Genomic DNA, 23,575 nt, shown 5'->3' with positions numbered 1-23,575 from the left:
AGCATCACCCTGCTTTGCATATTTTCCCTTCAGAAAAGTGATTTAGCTTGGTCACTCTTAAAATTGAAAAAAATAAAGTTTAAACTTAGAGGTTCTAAATCTTACTCCCACTGAAGCATTGATTAATTACTATAAAACTTAAATTAATAGCCAGGCTATTATTTGCTTAAATTACTAAACTCAACAGGATTATATTTGGAACTGGTGTCTGGTGGGCTTTTAATTCCTTTCACTCAAAACTTGTTCAGCTAGGATGGAAATACAATCAGATTATTCATTTAACCTTTTGAGGCCTGGGCAAATTGGCTTTTTTAATTCAAAAACATGAGTAGAAGGTAATGAGCAACAATAAAGGAGATGAGAAAATTACCAGAAAATTTCCAAAATATTCCAACAGACAAAAAACAATCAATCAAAAAAACAAATAACAAAAAAACGAGAAGGTAAAACAAACAAAAGAAATAACCTGAAAATCTTTAAAATTATAATAATTCTGTAAAATGATTTTAAATAAATAATTATGATAATTATGGAGACAGTTCACCAGACATTTTTTCTTAGCTATTTAAATATTAGTCTTCTACATCTTTTTGCATCTTTTTTTGGTTATGATGCCATTCTGATAAGTGATTCAGAGCTGCTGTTTGCTAGTATTTTACTTTTCATTTGAAACATTAAATGTTTGTGACTGCGTTGAAATCAGTGTGATCGCAAAAAAAAAGATTACAGTAGAGCGGGAATGATTGAAATGCACAGTGACTTACGCTTGGCTCAATGCAAACAGCTGGTGTCTTAAAACACAGACTGTGAGCTGAAATTGTTTCTTTCTTGCTGCAGTCAGATTCCCAGGAGTGTACGTTTTTTTCCCCCCACTTATGTTTACTTGAGGGATGAGAAACAATCATCTCTGGCATCATTTACACTGCAGCAGATGTGATTTTTAACCCATTCTGTTTCAGATTTCTGCACATTGTAAAAATGTGTCATATGTTTGTAAATAAACATTCTCCCCAAGAGTATTTTTCAGACTACAATGGAAAAAAAAAAGAAAACGGGGCATTACTTTCCTTAATTAAACTTCATTAAGCAGGGAACAGTTTATCACATTAACATGACGAGCAGACGCTTGCATATAAATACATTTTACTCAAGTACAGTATTTCCATTTTATGCCACTTTATATTTTACTCAATTTTTGGCAAATATTGTACTTTCAATTCACTAGATTTATTTGACCATTTTAGTTGCGTTGCAGATTTTGATTATTATTACAAACTCCAACCTCCAACCTCCTTCTAGCGGCTGCTAGAAGCTGTGGTCAGAAGGTTGTCGGTGCCTGTCGTGGCGGCAACAGATGGACCCAGCCGGTGGATACCAGCGGTGAAGGAGGCCGTCAGGCTGAAGAAGGAGGCCTTCTGGGCTTTGTTGGCCCGGGGGTCTCTGGAAACATCGGACAGGTACCGGTTGGCCAGAAGGGCTGCAGCGGAGGCGGTCGGAGTTTGGGGAGGCCATGGAGGATAGGGTAGTGACTGGAAGAATGAGACTGTGGTTACAAGCGGCTGAAATGAGTTTCCTCCACAGGGTGGCTGCTCAGTCTTAGAGATGGGGTGAGGAGCTCGGACATCCAGCAGCAGCGCGGAGTAGAGCCGCTGCTCCTTCGTGTCAAAAGGGGCCAGTTGAGGTGGTTCGGGCGTCTGATCAGGATGCGTCCTGGGCGCTTCCTGCTGGAGGTGTTCTGGGCACATCCTACTAGTAGGAGGCCCCGGGGCAGACCCAGAACACGCTGGAGGGATTACATACATATCTCATCTGGCCTGGGAACGCCTCGGGATCCCCCAGGAGGAACTACAAAGCGTTGCTGGGGAGAGGGACGCCTGGAGTGCTCTGCTTAGCCTGTTGCCCCCGCGAACCGGCCTTGATAAGAGTCAAAAATGGATGGATGGATTACAAAATATAAATAAACTCAATTATGATATATTGTAATATATTAAACTACCCAGCAATATATAAAATCATTTCATTTACCAGCTGAACATTAAAGGGATGAACAGATTGATAAATAACTTAATATCATCCACTCTAAAAAGAAATTCAGGCGACCTGTCACCAACAATTTTTTTTGGTTGACCTAGATAAACATTTTAAGTTAAAGACATATTTTAAATAAGTCGTGTTGACATAAAGATGTTGAAAATGATCTCAACGTAATATTGTGTGAAACTTCAATTTTAAAACAAAATTTAAATTGTAGTGAGGTATTTAAATTGTCTTGATGATTTAACTTCTCAACCGTCACTTCAAGAGTCCCCTCCCCTTTGGAGCGATGACTTTTTTGACCATTTTTGACATGCTATACTATGGTGTTTTTCAACATACTATATTAAAATCTTATATATTGACTTTTTGAACTGCCTCTCCAATGTACCATACTAAACACTTCTTCAAAATGCTATACTATGACTTTTTTCGTCATTAAAAAAAAATGACTTTTTTGACCGTTTTCAACATACTATAGTATGGCATTTTTCCACAAACTATGCAACACTCTAAACCATTTAAAATATTGACGTTCTGGACCTCTTTTTCAGTGTACCATACTATAAACTTCAACATGCTATACGATTACTTTTTACGACATTTGGAGCGCTGAGTGTTTTGACCATTTTTGACATGCTATAGTATGGCACATTTTGACTTCTTATGCTATGACCTAAAAACACTCAGATATTGACTTTCTGGACCTTCTTTTCGTTAGAACATCCTATAAACTTCTTCAACATGCTATACTACAACTATTTTTCGACATTTTGAGCGTTGACTTTTTTGACCTATTTCGACATGCTATAGTATGGCATTTTTCCACAAATTATGCAAAACTCTAAACCATTTAAAATATTGACGTTCTGGACCTCTTTTTCAGTGTACCATACTATAAACTTCTTCAACATGCTATACTATGACTTTTTTTGGCATTTTGAGCGATGACTTTTTTGACCAATTTCGACATGCTATAGTATGGCATTTTTTAACAAACTATGCAACACTCTAAACCATTTAAAATATTGACTTTCTGGACCTCTTTGTCAGTGTACCATACTTGAAACTTCTTCAACATGCGGTACTATGACTTTTTTGGACATTTGGAGCACTGAGTGTTTTGACCGTTTTTGACATGCTATAGCATGGCATTTTTCCACAAAGTATGCAACACTCTAAACCGTTTAAAATATTGACTTTCTGGACTTTCTTTTCACTAGAACATACTATAAACTTCCTCAACATGCTACACTATGACTTTTTTCGGCATTTGGAGCGATGAGGTGTTTGACCATTTTCAACATGCTATAGTATGCCGTTCCAATTTTTGTCACACTATGCAAGGCTCTGAAACATTAAAAAAAAATAACTTTTTGGACCTTCTTTTCACTACAACATACTATAAACTTCTTCAACATGCTATACGATTACTTTTTACGACATTTTGAGTGATTAGTTTTTTGACCCATTTTGGCATGCTATAGTATGGCATTTTTCCACAAACTATGCAACGCTCTAAAACATGTAAAATATTAACTTTCTGGACCTCTTTAGCAGTGTACCATACTTGAAACTTCTTCAACATGCTATACTATGACTTTTTTGGACATTTGGAGCGCTGAGTGTTTTGACCATTTTTGACATGCTATAGTATGGCACATTTTGACTTCTTATACTATGACCTAAAAACACTCAGATATTGACTTTTTGGACCTTCTTTTCGTTAGAACATCCTATAAACTTCTTCAACATGCTAAACTACAACTATTTTTTGGCATTTTGAGCGTTGACTTTTTTGACCTATTTCGACATACTATAGTATGGCATTTTTCCACAAATTATACAAGGCTGTAACACATTTGAAATATTGACTTTCTGGATCTCTTTATCAGCGTTCCATACTATACACTTCTTCAACATGCTATACTATGACTTTTTTGGACATTTGGAGCGCTGAGTGTTTTGACCATTTTTGACATGCTATAGTATGGCACATTTTGACTTCTTATACTATGACCTAAAAACACTCAGATATTGACTTTTTGGACCGCTTTTTCAGCTTACCATGCTATAAACTTCTTCAACATGCTATACGATTACTTTTTACGACATTTTGAGTGATTAGTTTTTTGACCCATTTTGGCATGCTATAGTATGGCATTTTTCCACAAACTATGCAACGCTCTAAAACATGTAAAATATTAACTTTCTGGACCTCTTTATCAGTGTACCATACTTGAAACTTCTTCAACATGCTATACTATGACTTTTTTGGACATCTGGAGCGCTGAGTGTTTTGACCGTTTTTGACATGCTGTAGTATGGCACATTTTGACTTCTTATACTATGACCTAAAAACACTCAGATATTGACTTTTTGGACCTTCTTTTCGTTAGAACACACTATAAACTTCTTCAACATGCTATACTATGACTTTTTTCTGCATTTTGAGCGATGACTTTTTTGACCAATTTCGACATGCTATAGTATGGCATTTTTCCACGAACTATGCAACTCTCTAAACCATTTAAAATATTGACGTTCTGACCTCTTTTTCAGCGTTCCATACTATAAACTTCTTCAACATGCTATACTATGACTTTTTTGGACATTTGGAGCGATGAGTGTTTTGAGCATTTTCGACATGCTATAGTATGGCCTTTTTCGACAAATTATGCAAGGCTCTAAAACAGTTCACATATTGACTTTTTGGACAGTTTTTTCAACATGTCATGCTATAAACTTCTTCAACATGCTATACTATGACTTTTTTCTGCATTTTGAGTGATGACTTTTTTGACCAATTTCGACATGCTATAGTATGGCATTTTTTAACAAACTATGCAACACTCTAAACCATTTAAAATATTGACTTTCTGGACCTCTTTTTCAGTGTACCATACTATAAACTTCTTCAACATGCTATACTATGACTTTTTTTGGCATTTTGAGCGATGACTTTTTTGACCAATTTCGACATGCTATAGTATGGCATTTTTTAACAAACTATGCAACACTCTAAACCATTTAAAATATTGACTTTCTGGACCTCTTTGTCAGTGTACCATACTTGAAACTTCTTCAACATGCGGTACTATGACTTTTTTGGACATTTGGAGCACTGAGTGTTTTGACCGTTTTTGACATGCTATAGCATGGCATTTTTCCACAAACTATGCAACACTCTAAACCGTTTAAAATATTGACTTTCTGGACTTTCTTTTCACTAGAACATACTATAAACTTCCTCAACATGCTACACTATGACTTTTTTCGGCATTTGGAGCGATGAGGTGTTTGACCATTTTCAACATGCTATAGTATGCCGTTCCAATTTTTGTCACACTATGCAAGGCTCTGAAACATTAAAAAAATAACTTTTGGACCTTCTTTTCACTACAACATACTATAAACTTCTTCAACATGCTATACGATTACTTTTTACGACATTTTGAGTGATTAGTTTTTTGACCCATTTTGGCATGCTATAGTATGGCATTTTTCCACAAACTATGCAACGCTCTAAAACATGTAAAATATTAACTTTCTGGACCTCTTTATCAGTGTACCATACTTGAAACTTCTTCAACATGCTATACTATGACTTTTTTGGACATTTGGAGCGCTGAGTGTTTTGACCATTTTTGACATGCTATAGTATGGCACATTTTGACTTCTTATACTATGACCTAAAAACACTCAGATATTGACTTTTTGGACCTTCTTTTCGTTAGAACATCCTATAAACTTCTTCAACATGCTAAACTACAACTATTTTTTGGCATTTTGAGCGTTGACTTTTTTGACCTATTTCGACATACTATAGTATGGCATTTTTCCACAAATTATACAAGGCTGTAACACATTTAAAATATTGACTTTTTGGATCTCTTTTTCAGCGTTCCATACTATACACTTCTTCAACATGCTATACTATGACTTTTTTGGACATTTGGAGCGCTGAGTGTTTTGACCATTTTTGACATGCTATAGTATGGCACATTTTGACTTCTTATACTATGACCTAAAAACACTCAGATATTGACTTTTTGGACCGCTTTTTCAGCTTACCATGCTATAAACTTCTTCAACATGCTATACGATTACTTTTTACGACATTTTGAGTGATTAGTTTTTTGACCCATTTTGGCATGCTATAGTATGGCATTTTTCCACAAACTATGCAACGCTCTAAAACATGTAAAATATTAACTTTCTGGACCTCTTTATCAGTGTACCATACTTGAAACTTCTTCAACATGCTATACTATGACTTTTTTGGACATCTGGAGCGCTGAGTGTTTTGACCGTTTTTGACATGCTGTAGTATGGCACATTTTGACTTCTTATACTATGACCTAAAAACACTCAGATATTGACTTTTTGGACCTTCTTTTCGTTAGAACACACTATAAACTTCTTCAACATGCTATACTATGACTTTTTTCTGCATTTTGAGCGATGACTTTTTTGACCAATTTCGACATGCTATAGTATGGCATTTTTCCACGAACTATGCAACTCTCTAAACCATTTAAAATATTGACGTTCTGACCTCTTTTTCAGCGTTCCATACTATAAACTTCTTCAACATGCTATACTATGACTTTTTTGGACATTTGGAGCGATGAGTGTTTTGAGCATTTTCGACATGCTATAGTATGGCCTTTTTCGACAAATTATGCAAGGCTCTAAAACAGTTCACATATTGACTTTTTGGTCCGCTTTTTCAGCTTACCATACTATAAACTTCTTCAACATGCTATACTATGACTTTTTTCTGCATTTTGAGTGATGACTTTTTTGACCAATTTCGACATGCTATAGTATGGCATTTTTTAACAAACTATGCAACACTCTAAACCATTTAAAATATTGACTTTCTGGACCTTCTTTTCACTAGAACATATTTTAAACTTCCTCAACATGCTATACTATGACTTTTTTGGACATTTGGAACGCTGAGCGTTTTGACCGTTTTTGACATGCTATAGTATGGCGTTTTTTGACAAACTATGCAAGGCTCTAAAACAGTTCACATATTGACTTTTTGGTCCGCTTTTTCAGCTTACCATACTATAAACTTCTTCAACATGCTATACTATGACTTTTTTCTGCATTTTGAGTGATGACTTTTTTGACCAATTTCGACATGCTATAGTATGGCATTTTTTAACAAACTATGCAACACTCTAAACCATTTAAAATATTGACTTTCTGGACCTTCTTTTCACTAGAACATATTATAAACTTCCTCAACATGCTATACTATGACTTTTTTGGACATTTGGAACGCTGAGCGTTTTGACCGTTTTTGACATGCTATAGTATGGCGTTTTTTGACAAACTATGCAAGGCTCTAAAACAGTTCACATATTGACTTTTTGGTCCGCTTTTTCAGCTTACCATACTATAAACTTCTTCAACATGCTATACTATGACTTTTTTGGATATTTGGATATTTGGATATTTGACCATTTTCAACATGCTATAGTATGGCAATTTTTGTCACACTATGCAAGGCTCTGAAACATTAAAAAAAAATAACTTTTTGGACCTTCTTTTCACTACAACATACTATAAACTTCTTCAACATGCTATACGATTACTTTTTACGACATTTTGAGTGATTAGTTTTTTGACCCATTTTGGCATGCTATAGTATGGCATTTTTCCACAAACTATGCAACGCTCTAAAACATGTAAAATATTAACTTTCTGGACCTCTTTAGCAGTGTACCATACTTGAAACTTCTTCAACATGCTATACTATGACTTTTTTGGACATTTGGAGCACTGAGTGTTTTGACCGTTTTTGACATGCTATAGTATGCCGTTCCAATTTTCGTCACACTATGCAAGGCTCTGAAACATTAAAAATATTGATTTTTTGGACCTTCTTTTCACTAGAACATACTATAAACTTCAACATGCTATACTATGACTTTTTTCAACATCTGGAGCGATGACTTTTTTGACCTTTTTCATCACGGTATAGTATGGGCTTTTTGGACAAACTATGCAACGCTCTAAAACAGTTAAAATATTGACTTTTTGGACTATTTTTTCAGTGTACCATACTATAAACTTCTTCAACATGCTATACTATGACTTTTTTTGGCTTTTTGAGCGATGACTTTTTTGACCAATTTCGACATGCTATAGTATGGCATTTTTCCACAAACTATGCAACACTCTAAACCGTTTAAAATATTGACTTTTTGGACCTTCTTTTTGTTAGAACACACTATAAACTTCTTCAACATGCTATACTACAACTATTTTTCGACATTTTGAGCGATGACTTTTTTGACCTATTTCGACATACTATAGTATGGCATTTTTCCACAAATTATGCAAAACTCTTAACCATTTAAAATATTGACGTTCTGATCTCTTTTTCAGTGTACCATATTATAAACTTCTTCAACATGCTATACTATGACTTTTTTCGACATTTTGAGTGATGACTTTTTTGACCTATTTCGACATGCTATAGTATGGCATTTTTCCACAAACTATGCAACACTCTAAACCATTTAAAATATTGACTTTCTGGACCTCTTTGTCAGTGTACCATACTTGAAACTTCTTCAACATGCGGTACTATGACTTTTTTGGATATTTGGAGCAATTACTCTTTTGACCATTTTTGACATGCTATAGTATGGCATATTTTGACATCTTATACTATGACCTAAAAACACTCAGATATTGACTTTTTGGACCGCTTTTTCAGCTTACCATGCTATAAACTTCTTCAACATGCTATATTATGACTTTTTTCGGCATTTGGAGCGATGAATTTTTTGACCAATTTCGACATGCTATAGTATGGCATTTTTCCACAAACTATGCAACGCTCTAAAACATGTAAAATATTAACTTTCTGGACCTCTTTATCAGTGTACCATACTTGAAACTTCTTCAACATGCTATACTATGACTTTTTTGGACATTTGGAGCGCTGAGTGTTTTGACCGTTTTTGACATGCTATAGTATGGCACATTTTGACTTCTTATACTATGACCTAAAAACACTCAGATATTGACTTTTTGGACCTTCTTTTCGTTAGAACACACTATAAACTTCTTCAACATGCTATACTATGACTTTTTTCTGCATTTTGAGCGATGACTTTTTTGACCAATTTCGACATGCTATAGTATGGCATTTTTCCACAAACTATGCAGCACTCTAAACCGTTTAAAATATTGACTTTTTGGACCACCTCTTCGTTAGAACACACTATAAACTTCTTCAACATGCTATACTACAACTATATTTCGACATTTTGAGCGATGACTTTTTTGACCTATTTCGACATACTATAGTATGGCATTTTTCCACAAATTATGCAAAACTCTAAACCATTTAAAATATTGACGTTCTGACCTCTTTTTCAGTGTACCATACTATAAACTTCTTCAACATGCTATACTATGACTTTTTTGGACATTTGGAGCGATGAGTGTTTTGAGCATTTTCGACATGCTATAGTATGGCCTTTTTCGACAAATTATGCAAGGCTCTAAAACAGTTCACATATTGACTTTTTGGACAGTTTTTTCAACATGTCATGCTATTAACTTCTTCAACATGCTATACTATGACTTTTTTTGGCTTTTTGAGCGATGACTTTTTTGACCATTTTCGACATGCTATAGTATGGCATTTTTCCACAAATTATACAAGGCTGTAACACATTTAAAATATTGACTTTTTGGATCTCTTTTTCAGCGTTCCATACTATACACTTCTTCAACACGCTATACTATGACTTTTTTGGACATTTGGAGCGATGAGGTTTTTGACCATTTTCGACATGCTATAGTATGCCGTTCCAATTTTCGTCACACTATGCAAGGCTCTGAAACATTAAAAATATTGATTTTTTGGACCTTCTTTTCACTAGAACATACTATAAACTTCCTCAACATGCTATACTATGACTTTTTTGGACATTTGGAACGCTGAGCGTTTTGACCGTTTTTGACATGCTATAGTATGGCGTTTTTTGACAAACTATGCAAGGCTCTAAAACAGTTCACATATTGACTTTTTGGTCCGCTTTTTCAGCTTACCATGCTATAAACTTCTTCAACATGCTATACTACAACTATTTTTCGACATTTTGAGCGATTACTTTTTTGACCTATTTCGACATACTATAGTATGGCATTTTTCCACAAATTATGCAACACTCTAAACCATTTAAAATATTGACTTTCTGGACCTTCTTTGTCAGTGTACCATATTATAAACTTCTTCAACATGCTATACTATGACTTTTTGGATATTTGGAGCAATTACTCTTTTGACCATTTTGACATGCTATAGTATGGCATATTTTGACAAACTATGCAAGGCTCTAAAACAGTTCACATATTGACTTTTTGGTCCGCTTTTTCAGCTTACCATACTATAAACTTCTTCAACATGCTATACTATGACTTTTTTGGATATTTGGATATTTGGATATTTGACCATTTTCAACATGCTATAGTATGCCGTTCCAATTTTTGTCACACTATGCAAGGCTCTGAAACATTAAAAAAAAATAACTTTTTGGACCTTCTTTTCACTACAACATACTATAAACTTCTTCAACATGCTATACGATTACTTTTTACGACATTTTGAGTGATTAGTTTTTTGACCCATTTTGGCATGCTATAGTATGGCATTTTTCCACAAACTATGCAACGCTCTAAAACATGTAAAATATTAACTTTCTGGACCTCTTTAGCAGTGTACCATACTTGAAACTTCTTCAACATGCTATACTATGACTTTTTTGGACATTTGGAGCGCTGAGTGTTTTGACCATTTTTGACATGCTATAGTATGGCACATTTTGACTTCTTATACTATGACCTAAAAACACTCAGATATTGACTTTTTGGACCTTCTTTTCGTTAGAACATCCTATAAACTTCTTCAACATGCTAAACTACAACTATTTTTTGGCATTTTGAGCGTTGACTTTTTTGACCTATTTCGACATACTATAGTATGGCATTTTTCCACAAATTATACAAGGCTGTAACACATTTGAAATATTGACTTTTTGGATCTCTTTTTCAGCGTTCCATACTATACACTTCTTCAACACGCTATACTATGACTTTTTTGGACATTTGGAGCGATGAGGTTTTTGACCATTTTCGACATGCTATAGTATGCCGTTCCAATTTTCGTCACACTATGCAAGGCTCTGAAACATTAAAAATATTGATTTTTTGGACCTTCTTTTCACTAGAACATACTATAAACTTCTTCAACATGCTATACTATGACTTTTTTTGGCATTTTGAGTGATGACTTTTTTGACCAATTTCGACATGCTATAGTATGGCATTTTTTAACAAACTATGCAACACTCTAAACCATTTAAAATATTGACTTTCTGGACCTCTTTGTCAGTGTACCATACTTGAAACTTCTTCAACATGCGGTACTATGACTTTTTTGGACATTTGGAGCAATTACTCTTTTGACCATTTTTGACATGCTATAGTATGGCACATTTTGACTTCTTATGCTATGACCTAAAAACACTCAGATATTGACTTTTTGGTCCGCTTTTTCAGCTTACCATGCTATAAACTTCTTCAACATGCTATACTATGACTTTTTTCGGCATTTTGAGCGATGACTTTTTTGACCAATTTCGACATGCTATACTATGCCGCTCCAATTTTCGTCACACTATGCAAGGCTCTAAACCATTTAAAATATTGACTTTCTGGACCTTCTTTTCACTAGAACATATTATAAACTTCCTCAACATGCTATACTATGACTTTTTTGGACATTTGGAGCGATGAGTGTTTTGACCATTTTCGACATGCTATAGTATGGCCTTTTTCGACAAATTATGCAAGGCTCTAAAACAGTTCACATATTGACTTTTTGGACAGTTTTTTCAACATGTCATGCTATTAACTTCTTCAACATGCTATATTATGACAATTTTTTTGGCTTTTGGAGCAATAACTTTTTTGACCATTTTCGAAATGCTATAATATGGCATTTTTCCACAAACTATACAAGGCTGTAACACATTTAAAATATTGACTTTTTGGACCTCTTTTTCAGTGTACCATACTATAAACTTCTTCAACATGCTATACTATGACTTTTTTTGGCATTTTGAGTGATGACTTTTTTGACCAATTTCGACATGCTATAGTATGGCATTTTTCCACAAACTATGCAACACTCTAAAACATGTAAAATATTAACTTTCTGGACCTCTTTATCAGTGTACCATACTTGAAACTTCTTCAACATGCTATACTATGACTTTTTTGGACATTTGGAGCACTGAGTGTTTTGACCGTTTTTGACATGCTATAGCATGGCACATTTTGACTTCTTATGCTATGACCTAAAAACACTCAGATATTGACTTTTTGGTCCGCTTTTTCAGCTTACCATGCTATAAACTTTTTCAACATGCTATATTATGACTTTTTTCGGCATTTGGAGCGATGACTTTTTTGACCAATTTCGACATACTATAGTATGGCATTTTTCCACAAACTATGCAACACTCTAAACCGTTTAAAATATTGACTTTCTGGACTTTCTTTTCACTAGAACATACTATAAACTTCTTCAACACGCTATACTATGACTTTTTTGGACATTTGGAGCGATGAGGTGTTTGACCATTTTCAACATGCTATAGTATGCCGTTCCAATTTTCGTCACACTATGCAAGGCTCTGAAACAATAAAAAAAAATAACTTTTTGGACCTTCTTTTCACTACAACATACTATAAACTTCTTCAACATGCTATACGATTACTTTTTATGACATTTTGAGTGATTAGTTTTTTGACCCATTTTGGCATGCTATAGTATGGCATTTTTCCACAAACTATGCAACGCTCTAAAACATGTAAAATATTAACTTTCTGGACCTCTTTTTCAGTGTATCATACTTGAAACTTCTTCAACATGCGGTACTATGACTTTTTTGGACATTTGGAGCGCTGAGTGTTTTGACCGTTTTTGACATGCTTTAGTATGGCGTTTTTCAGCAAACTATGCAAGGCTCTAAAACATTTAAAATATTGACTTTTTGGACCTTCTTTTCAGCTTACTATACTATAAACTTCAACATGCCAACATACCATGAACTAAAAACATTTAAATATTGATTTTTTGGATAGCTTTTTTGGACCTTCTTTTCGTTAGAACATCCTATAAACTTCTTCAACATGCTATAACTATTTTTCGACATTTTGAGCATTGACCTTTTTGACCTATTTCGACATACTTTAGTATGGCATTTTTCCACAAATTATGCAACACTCTAAACCATTTAAAATATTGACGTTCTGGACCTCTTTTTCAGTGTACCATACTATAAACTTCTTCAACATGCTATACTATGACTTTTTTGGACATTTGGAACGCTGAGCGTTTTGACCGTTTTTGACATGCTATAGTATGGCACATTTTGACTTCTTATGCTATGACCTAAAACACTTCAGATATTGACTTTCTGGACCTTCTTTTCAGTTAGAACATCCTATAAACTTCTTCAACATGCTATATTACAACTTTTTCGACATTTAGAGTGATGACTTTTTGACCTATTTCGACATGCTATAGTATGGCATTTTTCCACAAATTATGCAACACTCTAAACCATTTAAAATATTGACGTTCTGGACCTCTTTTTCAGTGTACCATACTATAAACTTCTTCAACATGCTATTCTATGACTTTTTTTGGCTTTTTGAGCGATGACTTTTTTGACCATTTTCGACATGCTATAGTATGCCGTCCCAATTTTCGTCACACTATGCAAGGCTCTGAAACATTAAAAATATTGACTTTTTGGACCTTCTTTTCACTAGAACATACTATAAACTTCCTCAACATGCTATACTATGACTTTTTTTGGCATTTTGAGTGATGACTTTTTTCATCAATTTCGACATGCTATAGTATGGCATTTTTTAACAAACTATGCAACACTCTAAACCATTTAAAATATTGACTTTCTGGACCTCTTTGTCAGTGTACCATACTTGAAACTTCTTCAACATGCGGTACTATGACTTTTTTGGACATTTGGAGCGCTGAGTGTTTTGACCGTTTTTGACATGCTTTAGTATGGCGTTTTTCAGCAAACTATGCAAGGCTCTAAAATTTTTCGACATGCTATACCATGAACTAAAAACATTTAAATATTGATTTTTTGGATAGCTTTTTCAACATGCTATACTATAAACTTCTTAACGTGCTATACTATGACTTTTTTCGGCATTTTGAGCGATGACTTTTTTGACCAATTTCGACATGTTATAGTATGGCATTTTTCCACAAACTATATAAGGCTGCAAAACATTTAAAATATTGACTTTTTGGATCTCTTTTTCAGCGTTCCGTACTATACACTTCTTCAACACGCTATACTATGACTTATTTAGACATTTGGAGCGACGAGGTGTTTGACCATTTTCAACATGCTATAGTATGCCGATCCGATTTTCGTCACACTATGCAAGGCTCTGAAACATTTAAAAAAAATGACTTTTTGGACCTTCTTTTCACTACAACATACTATAAACTTCTTCAACATGCTAGACGATTACCTTTTACGACATTTTGAGTGATGAGTTTTTTGACCAATTTCGACATGCTATAGTATGGCATTTTTCCACAAACTATGCAACGCTCTAAAACATGTAAAATATTAACTTTCTGGACCTCTTTTTCAGTGTATCATACTTGAAACTTCTTCAACATGCGGTACTATGACTTTTTTTCAACATTTGGAGCGATCACTTTTTTTCGCGACATGAGCGACATTATACTATGACATTTTGATGATTTTGCGGCAACATACTTAACTATGATGTTTCTGATGATTTTTGAGTGACAAACTGTAGTTTTGTAGTTTTGTACAACCTTTTTGATGATTTTTGAGCGACATACTATGATGTGTTTGAGTGACATACTATGCTATGACGTTTTTGATGATTTTTGAGTGACAAACTACTCTATGACATTTTTAAAAAATTTTTAAGCGATGTACAATACGATGGTGTTTTTGATGATTTTTAAGCGACATACTACACTATGACGTTTTTTATGATTTTTAAGCAACATTATATACTATGATGTTTTTGATGCTTTTTGAGCTACATTCTATACTATGACATTTTTGATGATTTTTGAGCATTTTAACGTTTTTTTGTGGTGTTTTTTTAACATACTATACTATGATGTTTTTTGACTCCTTTTTTGACATTCTGAACTATGATGTTTTGGGTGATGTTTTTTCGACATATTATATCATGGCGCTTTTGTGATGCTTTTTTCAACAAACCACACAAGGACATTTTTTTTGTGACATGAAGTCCTTTATACTATGACATTTTTTCAGACATTTTTAATCATTGTATACTATGACTTTTTTATGACGTATTTTTGATGATTTCATACTATACTAGGACATTTTTATTATGTTTTCAACAAGCAAAATACCTTTTTTGACAACCATTTCCCACATACCACACTGTGACATTTAAAAAAAAATACTAATACTGTGATACTAATAATATACTATACTGTGAAATTTTGTATGCATTTGTATGCAATATACTGTGACATTTTTATTACGTGTCTTCGACATACTACGCTGTGATTTTTTCCATAGTTTTTTTCGACACACTGTACTATGACATTTTTAAGACTTTTTTTCAACATAGTATACTACAACATTTTAATGTCATCTGTCAACATACTATACTAGTTTTTCATGTTGTATTTTGTACATATGGACATGCTCTGCTTTGACATTTTTTGTCGGTTTCTTTTCACATAGTCTACTTTGACATTTTTTATGCGTTTTTTTCAACACTATAGTATGCCAACATAGTACACCAGAATTGAATTTAAAATCCTCCTCATCTACAAAGCTCTGAATGGACAGGCTCCATCTTATCTCTCACACTCATAGTTCCCTATCAACCCTCAAGATCTCTGCGCTCTGAAAACATAGGGGTACTTGTGGATCCCAAAGTCTCCAAATGTAGGATGGGAGCCAGAGCCTTCAGTTACCACGCTTCTCTTTTATGGAACCATCTTCCAGTTTCGGTCAGGTAGGCAGACAGCATCTGGGTAGACTAAACACCTTCCTCTTTGATAAAGCTTATAATTAGGGCTGGCTGAGGTTGCCTTGACCAGCCTCTAGTTAGGCTGACATAGGTTTAGTCTGCTGGGGGACTTTCTAGGATACACTGAGCTCCTTTTTCCATCTCTTGTTCCCTCCACCTGCAAACCCTCTTGTCTTTTTTACTACGTTACACTAACTCGGTTGCCTCCCTGGAGCATCCGTGCTCCCTTGTTTCGTAGTTTTCCCAGATCTTGGCTGCGCCTGGATCATGGTGATGGCTGTGCTGATGCATACATCACATACATCCCATTTTGACCATCCTTGCTAGTCCATAGTTCATCTTTTCACCCCTTCAATTAATAGCTGAAGGCCCTTTTTGGTATTTGTGAATTACATGCATATCATTTATGCAACTTAAAAAGATTACTATCTACTGCACGGCATCAGACTACTACTACACCGTGAGCGTTTCAGAGGTGAAACATTTTGCATTTTTCTTCTCTGTAGTTTTGGTCTCTGGCCGTGCTTGTGCTGCGGCTGCACCTCTGGCTCACCACGATCGTGGTCTTGGTTGGGCTGTTGCTGTGGTCCTGTCTGGGGCTGCACCTGTGTCGTAGGCCTTGGTTGTGCTGATGCCGTGATTCTGCTCGACGCGACCTTCTACTGCTATTATTATGCATCATGCTTTTACTATCGCTATAAAGCCCTCTGAGTCATACTGTGTTTTGTGATAATGGGCTTTATAATTCTTAATAAAATAAAATTGAATTAAATTGAATTGAATTGTATTGTATTGTATTGTATTGTATTGTATTGAATTATGAATCCCACTTGGGAAGACATACTGCACTATGACTGTTTTTATGCGATTTTGGTACAAAGTTTGAAGTACAATAATATGAAATATTTTCACTAGAAGCTCTATTATAGAAAACAGTCAATAGAAAATACACATAAAACATAATAAAATTCAATAACAAAATCTGCATATATGAAGCAATAACAAATGTTTTTTTGATACATATAGGCCTATAGTCTAAATTCAGGGCTAGGATCTGATTAGAAGCCTGTGTATATAAAAGCTTAAGAAGCCATGGTAAAGCTCAGTAAATGGCTTTATGTTCACATGATTGTGTTTTAAAGTTGTTTTTGTCTCATACAGACTGTGAATCTGTGATGTAATAAAACAGCTGATACCAAAAATAGCGGCTGACTAAAAGTTACCGCCGCAAAGAATTGTGGGACATAATTCTCTCCTTTCCTTTGGTAAAGGATGGTCTGGTGTATCCTATATTAGGAGAACTGGAACAGCTCTTATCATGGCAGCAGCTCAGATACTTCCAGTTCATCACACTCAGTCAGGGATCTTCCTGGGCAAAAAGAGGTATTCAGCCTATGACTTTTTTGTATAATTTTGGGCGACATGCTACATGTTTTTTTTTTTATGTGAGTTTAGAAGACATGGTATACTATGATGTTTTTTAAATGATACCATCATACCATACTACACCATGACTTTTCAATGATATTTCTATGCCATGCTACACTGTGGCCTTTTTCACAAAAGGTAATGCCAGAATATACAAAGACTTTTAAATGACATTTTTTCTATAGAACCTTTGGCCCTTTGACCGATTTTATTACCATTGTATACTCTGATTTATTCATGACATTTCTACACAATTCCATACAATGACTTATTTCATAATATTTTCATGATATACTATGCTTTAAATTTCTAATGATATTCCAATAAATGTCATACAATAGTATGACTTTTCTAATCATAATTTCATGGCATTAAAAGCTTTTTCTATTTAACAATATATTTCTGCCAAAATGTACAATTTCTTTTTAAATCATATTTTTCAGTCATGCGATACTATGATGTTTAACAATTGATCCATCATGTCATACTTTACTATGACATTCTTTGATGATATTCTTTGCCATAATATACTATGACCATTGAATTTTCTTTTGCCACATCATGACTTATTTAGTGACACTTTTATGAAATACAAATTTTATGCCATACAATACAATTGCCTGTTCAATGCTATTTTAATACCATACAATAATATAACCTTTATTGTTAGATTTTTTTCCATAGTATACGATTTTCATTGTATTTGAAGCCATATTATACTGTCTTTTTTGAATAATGTTTTATGCCATACTGCTCTACGACCTTTTTCTTGACATTTTATGCAATGATATGCTGTGACTTTTTAATTATATTTTTATGCTAAAACTGCACTATTACTTTTTTAAATCAAATTCTTGCATCATACCATACTATGTCTTCTTCTGATTTTTTATACTAAACTATGACCTTTGTAATGATTTTTTTATGCCATACTGCCCTATGACTTTTTTAAATGATATTTTCATGACATACTACACTATGTTCTTTTTATTCAATACTGTACTGTGGCATTTTACTGATATTTTTATGCCATACTATATAATGACTTTTTCAGTGAAATTTTTGTGCCATACTGTTTAATAATATTTCCATGCCTATGACATTTTATCATAGAAATAGATTTGATTTCATACTACTACTACTAATACTAGACTATTTATACTATACTATGATATTTTAAAAAGACATTTACATGCCATACTTTACTATGACTTTTGTTTCGTTATACATCTTATATGGTCATGATATTTCATGGCATACTAATGCAACATCAAGTCAATCTACTCAAGTATAGCACGGAGGTACTTGTACTTACTGTTACTTTCCTCCTCTGCCAGATGCCTCTAACTTATAAAAAATACTCAGGTTGGGGATCTCATAAATTTCATTGGCACCTAAAGAAAAACTGGAAAATCCTCCATCAATTTAGGATATTTTTCAATGTTTGATTAATTCAACTGCTGTTTTTTGTATGCAGTATATTTCCTTAAAGAAAATGTCCATGCATTCATTTTTTAGCTCATAGTTGTACTGCTAGAGAATCTGAAATCTATTTTCTAAAACTGTTATCTACTCTATATTGCGTTTTTTTTTTTAAATGCATGTACGCATTTCTTCATTATTATCATTATTTTTGGGTTCAAAAGTGCTGAATTAAAAAAAATCTACAAAATTAATTTGAAACAACCCAACACAGCCATTCATTTTCTGTAACTCTCTTCAACAGACTTACAGTGCAGCACTGACCTCTTGTGGCTAAAAATAAACATTGCACTTTTTTTGTTGTAAAAAAAAAAAGTGAGTCACAGTAAACTGCTACTTATGACTCATTCAACCATTCTCAAAAGCACTGATCTTGTTCACTGTCATGGGTGCTGGAGTTTGTCCCAGCATGCATTTGGATGAGAAGGGAGTCTACCCTAGCCAGTCACAGGGATTTGACACACCAACAGTCTCACCTGCAGAGACTCTAATCAAACAAAACCTGCATGTTTGTGTACTGTGGGATGAAAACCCACGCAGACAGAGAGAGAAGATACAGCTGTAAGCCAAAACAATAGGAGCGGTCCATCTTCATACCAAACAAGCTTGTGTTTCCCCATCTGCCACAGACAGATCCCATTTCAAAGCCCACTGGCAGAGGGGAGGGATGTTTACAGTAAAGTCCAATTATACTTTTTCTGCCAGAGTACATCCAATAAACCATAAAGCCCATGAATTACAGCTGTCATAAGCACAGTCATTTAGAACTGAGGCAGTAAGCTGCCCCAAAATCTTTATGCGGTCTTTAAATTACGGCTGCTTTCTCTGTAGGAGAACACTAGCTGTGGATGTTGGAGTGAAGCCAACGCGTTTCTCGGTTTGGGCAATCTGTTGTGCTGCAGTGTAAACTGAGCTCCATTACACAGCGGGAGGACCTGCGAGGGGACTCGCCCCGATGCTGCTGCCTCCCACAGAGAGCCAGACAAATGTGCGGTGTCGTTCCTGGAACTGCAGCCATCACACACAGGACAGACACATCGCTGGTGACTCTGATCAGAATTCTGTCTTGGTGAAAGAAACTACATGGATTGTGTGCAAAAGCAGGACTGGTGGATACAGAATGTAACTATGCATGCAGCACAAGGCTACTTAAATTACTCTGCTATGGGCAGATCTACTGTGGAGAATAACCAATGAAATGCATACTAGTAACTGAAGTGCATATTAGTAACTTTGGAATTACATTTTTGGAAGTAGTAACTTTGGAATTATATATATATATATATATATATATATATATATATATATATATATATATATATATATATATATATATATATATTATATTATATTATATTATGCTGTTGGTGTGGTGATCATCACAAAGTTACACTGCCAACTACTGGTGTTGCATGCTAACTACAATGTTTTTGTAGTTGTTTTTCTTAGGATCTGTGTACACAAGGATCCTCCTCACAATGTTACCATATGAACATGGATTTTTTTTTAAACACACTTTTTGGAGTTTAGTAGGTCCGTTCTCACCTAAACGTGGCCTTATTTTTATCACACTTATGGATCTTTAATTGTCAAAATTGACCCTATATTGCACTATATTTTGGCTCATTTTTTTTCTATGCAATGGCGAGTGAGCAGATTAAGAAGTGAGGGTCTTGAATAACACCTCTCTATCCAAAATGTTGCTCCTTTAACAGATGTTTGGTTGGCAGAGGAGCTTTGACAAAAGTCACATCCTGTTCTAGAAGACAACTGAGAGCTCTGATCATGTTTTATATTGGTGGAAAACAGAGGGCAGGGGTTCTCACTGTGGCCTATTTTTACGACTTTATAAAAAATAAGACGGAGTGCTTCCATATCCTAAGTGCTGTTTCTTCCAGCTTTGCTTTTTCATCTCAGAAAAGTAACAAAGGTTTACTCAAACATTTATGTGGAGGTAAACGGCTGAAGACACAACTTATTGGGCCCCTTGACTTTGGAACGACTTTCAATTTGCTTCTTAAAAAACTCACTTTTACCTGCTTGCTTCTTTGTGATGTCACCTTTATATGTCTACTTATTTATTTATTCATCTTTTATCTCTCTTCCTATATTCAGTCTGCTGCTCGTAATCATCTATCTGTTCTTTATCCCTCTGATGCCCTGTTCTCATCATCCCTTAATTCTTAATTTACTTACTTGTTCACCTTTCTTTTTTTAAGAAGTTTTATCTTATCCTTGTTTTATCCCCACTGATGTGATTTCGTTATTTCTTGTATTAGTTTTTATCATCTTTTATTGGTTTTATTCTTACATTAAAATAACTTTATCTGTGGTGTCGGTGGCTAAGTGGATAAAGCAAGCGCCCCAGGCAGTTTCCTTGCAGCAGCGGCCTCGGGTTCAACTCCCACTTGAGGCCCTTTGCTGCATGCCATCCCCGCGCTCTCTTCCCCTTTCATGCTATTGATTTGTCCTACCTAATAAAGGCTAAAGTGCCAAAAAATAATCTTAAAAAAAACCTTTATTACTTTGACTGCCTTTTTGAGATCTGCCTGTTTTACTACTAGTATTCCTTTAATTTGCTTTTTTCCTGTTTTTCTTTTCTTAAAAGGTAATATATAAATAAAGTTATTATTACTATTGCAGTGAATGTATATGAATACCTTTTATCCATTATAAAACTATTTCCAAGATGATTTATCAAATTCTCCCAAGAACACTAATGAGGGTTAACTCCTGGAAGGAAATATAAATAGCATTTTAAGTTGTATTAATGTAATAAGGAAACCTTTTAGTTATGTACTTTTTTTTGGGGTCGGACTCGTGATGGTTCATGAATCTATTGTCAGCCCATCAGGTTTCTGCAGAGAAACCAAGAAACCAGCGATCCACTTTGTTCCAGCAGCTTCCGCTTACAGAGGAGTTTACGTTTTTGTAAGTGAAGTTATTGGTCTATGTCTACCTGCCAGAGGCTCTGCCATGATTTGACTTTTTAATCCAGTTTTTATGGTGCTATTGTTCATATCTATTTGATACTGTCGCAGGGTTCTTCCACAGATTTTGTCGCCATCATTTATTTCTACACAGAAAAATGATGGCGTAGTTAAAGAAAACTACCCAGCTAGTGGGGAACGTTCCCACAACACTGACTAACGCTATCTAGAAATTGTAATTATGTTTTACAGAAAACATTTTAATCTAACGTTCAAAGAACACTTTAAGGATGCTTATAATTTCAACTAACGTTCCTTTAAGTTTAAACGCTGACTAAGACGCAAAGTTATAACTGCAACATTCTGAGGATGTTTTGCTGATGTTGAAAGGTGACAGATCATAGGAGTTCAAAACGTTATCACAATGTTACATAAGAGCAAATGAAGAACATTGTAAAAGCAATATGCAGAATTGTTCAAGATGTCTTCGAAGCCTGAGATTACACGTTTTTATGGAACCTTCCTGTAATGTGATATATTAACCCCAGAAGAAAATGCATTGGTTGCATTCCGCCGTTCTCAGAACGTTTTTAGAACCAAACATTGCTACCTGGGTACTTCTTGGCTAATTGCGTGCGGACTGTGAATGCAAACTCAAGATACTCACAGTTTATGGAGGACATCCACCGCCTGAGGACAGACCTCCGGGAGAAGGACCAGTTGATTGAAGGATCTGTCTCTGTAGCTGTTGCACAGTCCCCCTTCACCGGTATCACGATGGTGTCAGTCCCTGGATGGCGTAAATACACGCCGGAGGTTCCAACGGGTAGAGAGGGCTCCACCATGCACCGAGGATGCACCATGCACCGAGGATGCACCATGCACCGCCGCCACAGATGCTGCACTGGGCATGAACGTCTCAACACCAGCCAGACAACCCGGAGGGCTGCACGGGAGCTCGGCTCGCGGCTCCAAAACACCTGTGTCCTAGACCGAAGTGGTGCGCCATGGCCGAAATAGGGAGCAGGCTGAGGGTAGAGTCTCTCCACAGCTGTTACCTCTACAACCGCTTCACATCTCTGGCGGATGAGGCTCCCGTCTTTCCCGGTGATGTCTCTGCCCGGCTCCTCATGCCACCGCCGTTTCCCCTTCACCTGGGGCCAACGCTTGACGTGACTCGACCTCGAGGAAGAACCGGATCCCGCAGGAGGCCGTTATCCGGCGCTCAGGTGCTCTTCCCCGGGCTAAGCCTCCTCGCCACTCCCGTCATCGCTCGCCATCACTCGCTGTTTCCCCGGTGCCACTCACCCCTGACCCTGGACAAACTCACGAACTTCCTGTTACTTCCAAACTCTGTCACTAGAACAATTGTCCATGCGGGGACAAATGACAACGTAATCTGAGCGCACCAAAATTAACCTCCCTTTCGATGCTTAAAAAAACTGGAAAAACATTTTTATTTCTGGCCCCACCCTCAGCTGCGGAGCGTTTTAACAGATTAATTTATTTCAATTCATGGATACTTTCCACTTCCAAACGTTTGACATTTTTTT

General features: G+C 35.4%; 1 protein-coding gene across 1 annotated transcript; it reads right to left on the bottom strand.

Moving 5' to 3' along the window:
• Positions 1 to 124: 124 nt before the first annotated feature.
• On the bottom strand, positions 125 to 23,236 carry LOC148189817 (uncharacterized). Its single transcript, XM_088077177.1, has 2 exons — positions 22,690 to 23,236; positions 125 to 1,529 (listed from the first exon to the last, which is right to left on the bottom strand). Exons 1-2 carry the CDS (start codon positions 22,901 to 22,903, stop codon positions 1,306 to 1,308), a joined length of 438 nt encoding a protein of 145 aa, XP_087933303.1. The 5' UTR covers positions 22,904 to 23,236; the 3' UTR covers positions 125 to 1,305.
• Between the last annotated feature and the right edge of the window lie 339 nt (positions 23,237 to 23,575).

This window comes from Plectropomus leopardus, chromosome 4 (genome assembly GCF_026936395.1).
Source record: "Plectropomus leopardus strain MGB_pleo_1.0 chromosome 4, ASM2693639v1, whole genome shotgun sequence".
In the NCBI taxonomy this organism is placed as follows: Eukaryota; Metazoa; Chordata; class Actinopteri; order Perciformes; family Serranidae; genus Plectropomus; species Plectropomus leopardus.
Note: the sequence above shows the minus strand (reverse complement) of the source record. Positions and strands in the feature narration are given on the sequence as shown.

Excerpts from the sequence above, each read along its gene's own strand:
- LOC148189817 (XM_088077177.1), bottom strand. The coding sequence starts at position 22,903 with ATGGTGCATCCTCGGTGCATGGTGCATCCTCGGTGCATGGTGGAGCCC. Across the intron at positions 1,530-22,689 it reads GTGGATGTCCTCCATAAACT|TCACTACCCTATCCTCCATG; the intron begins GTGAGTATCTTG and ends TCATTCTTCCAG.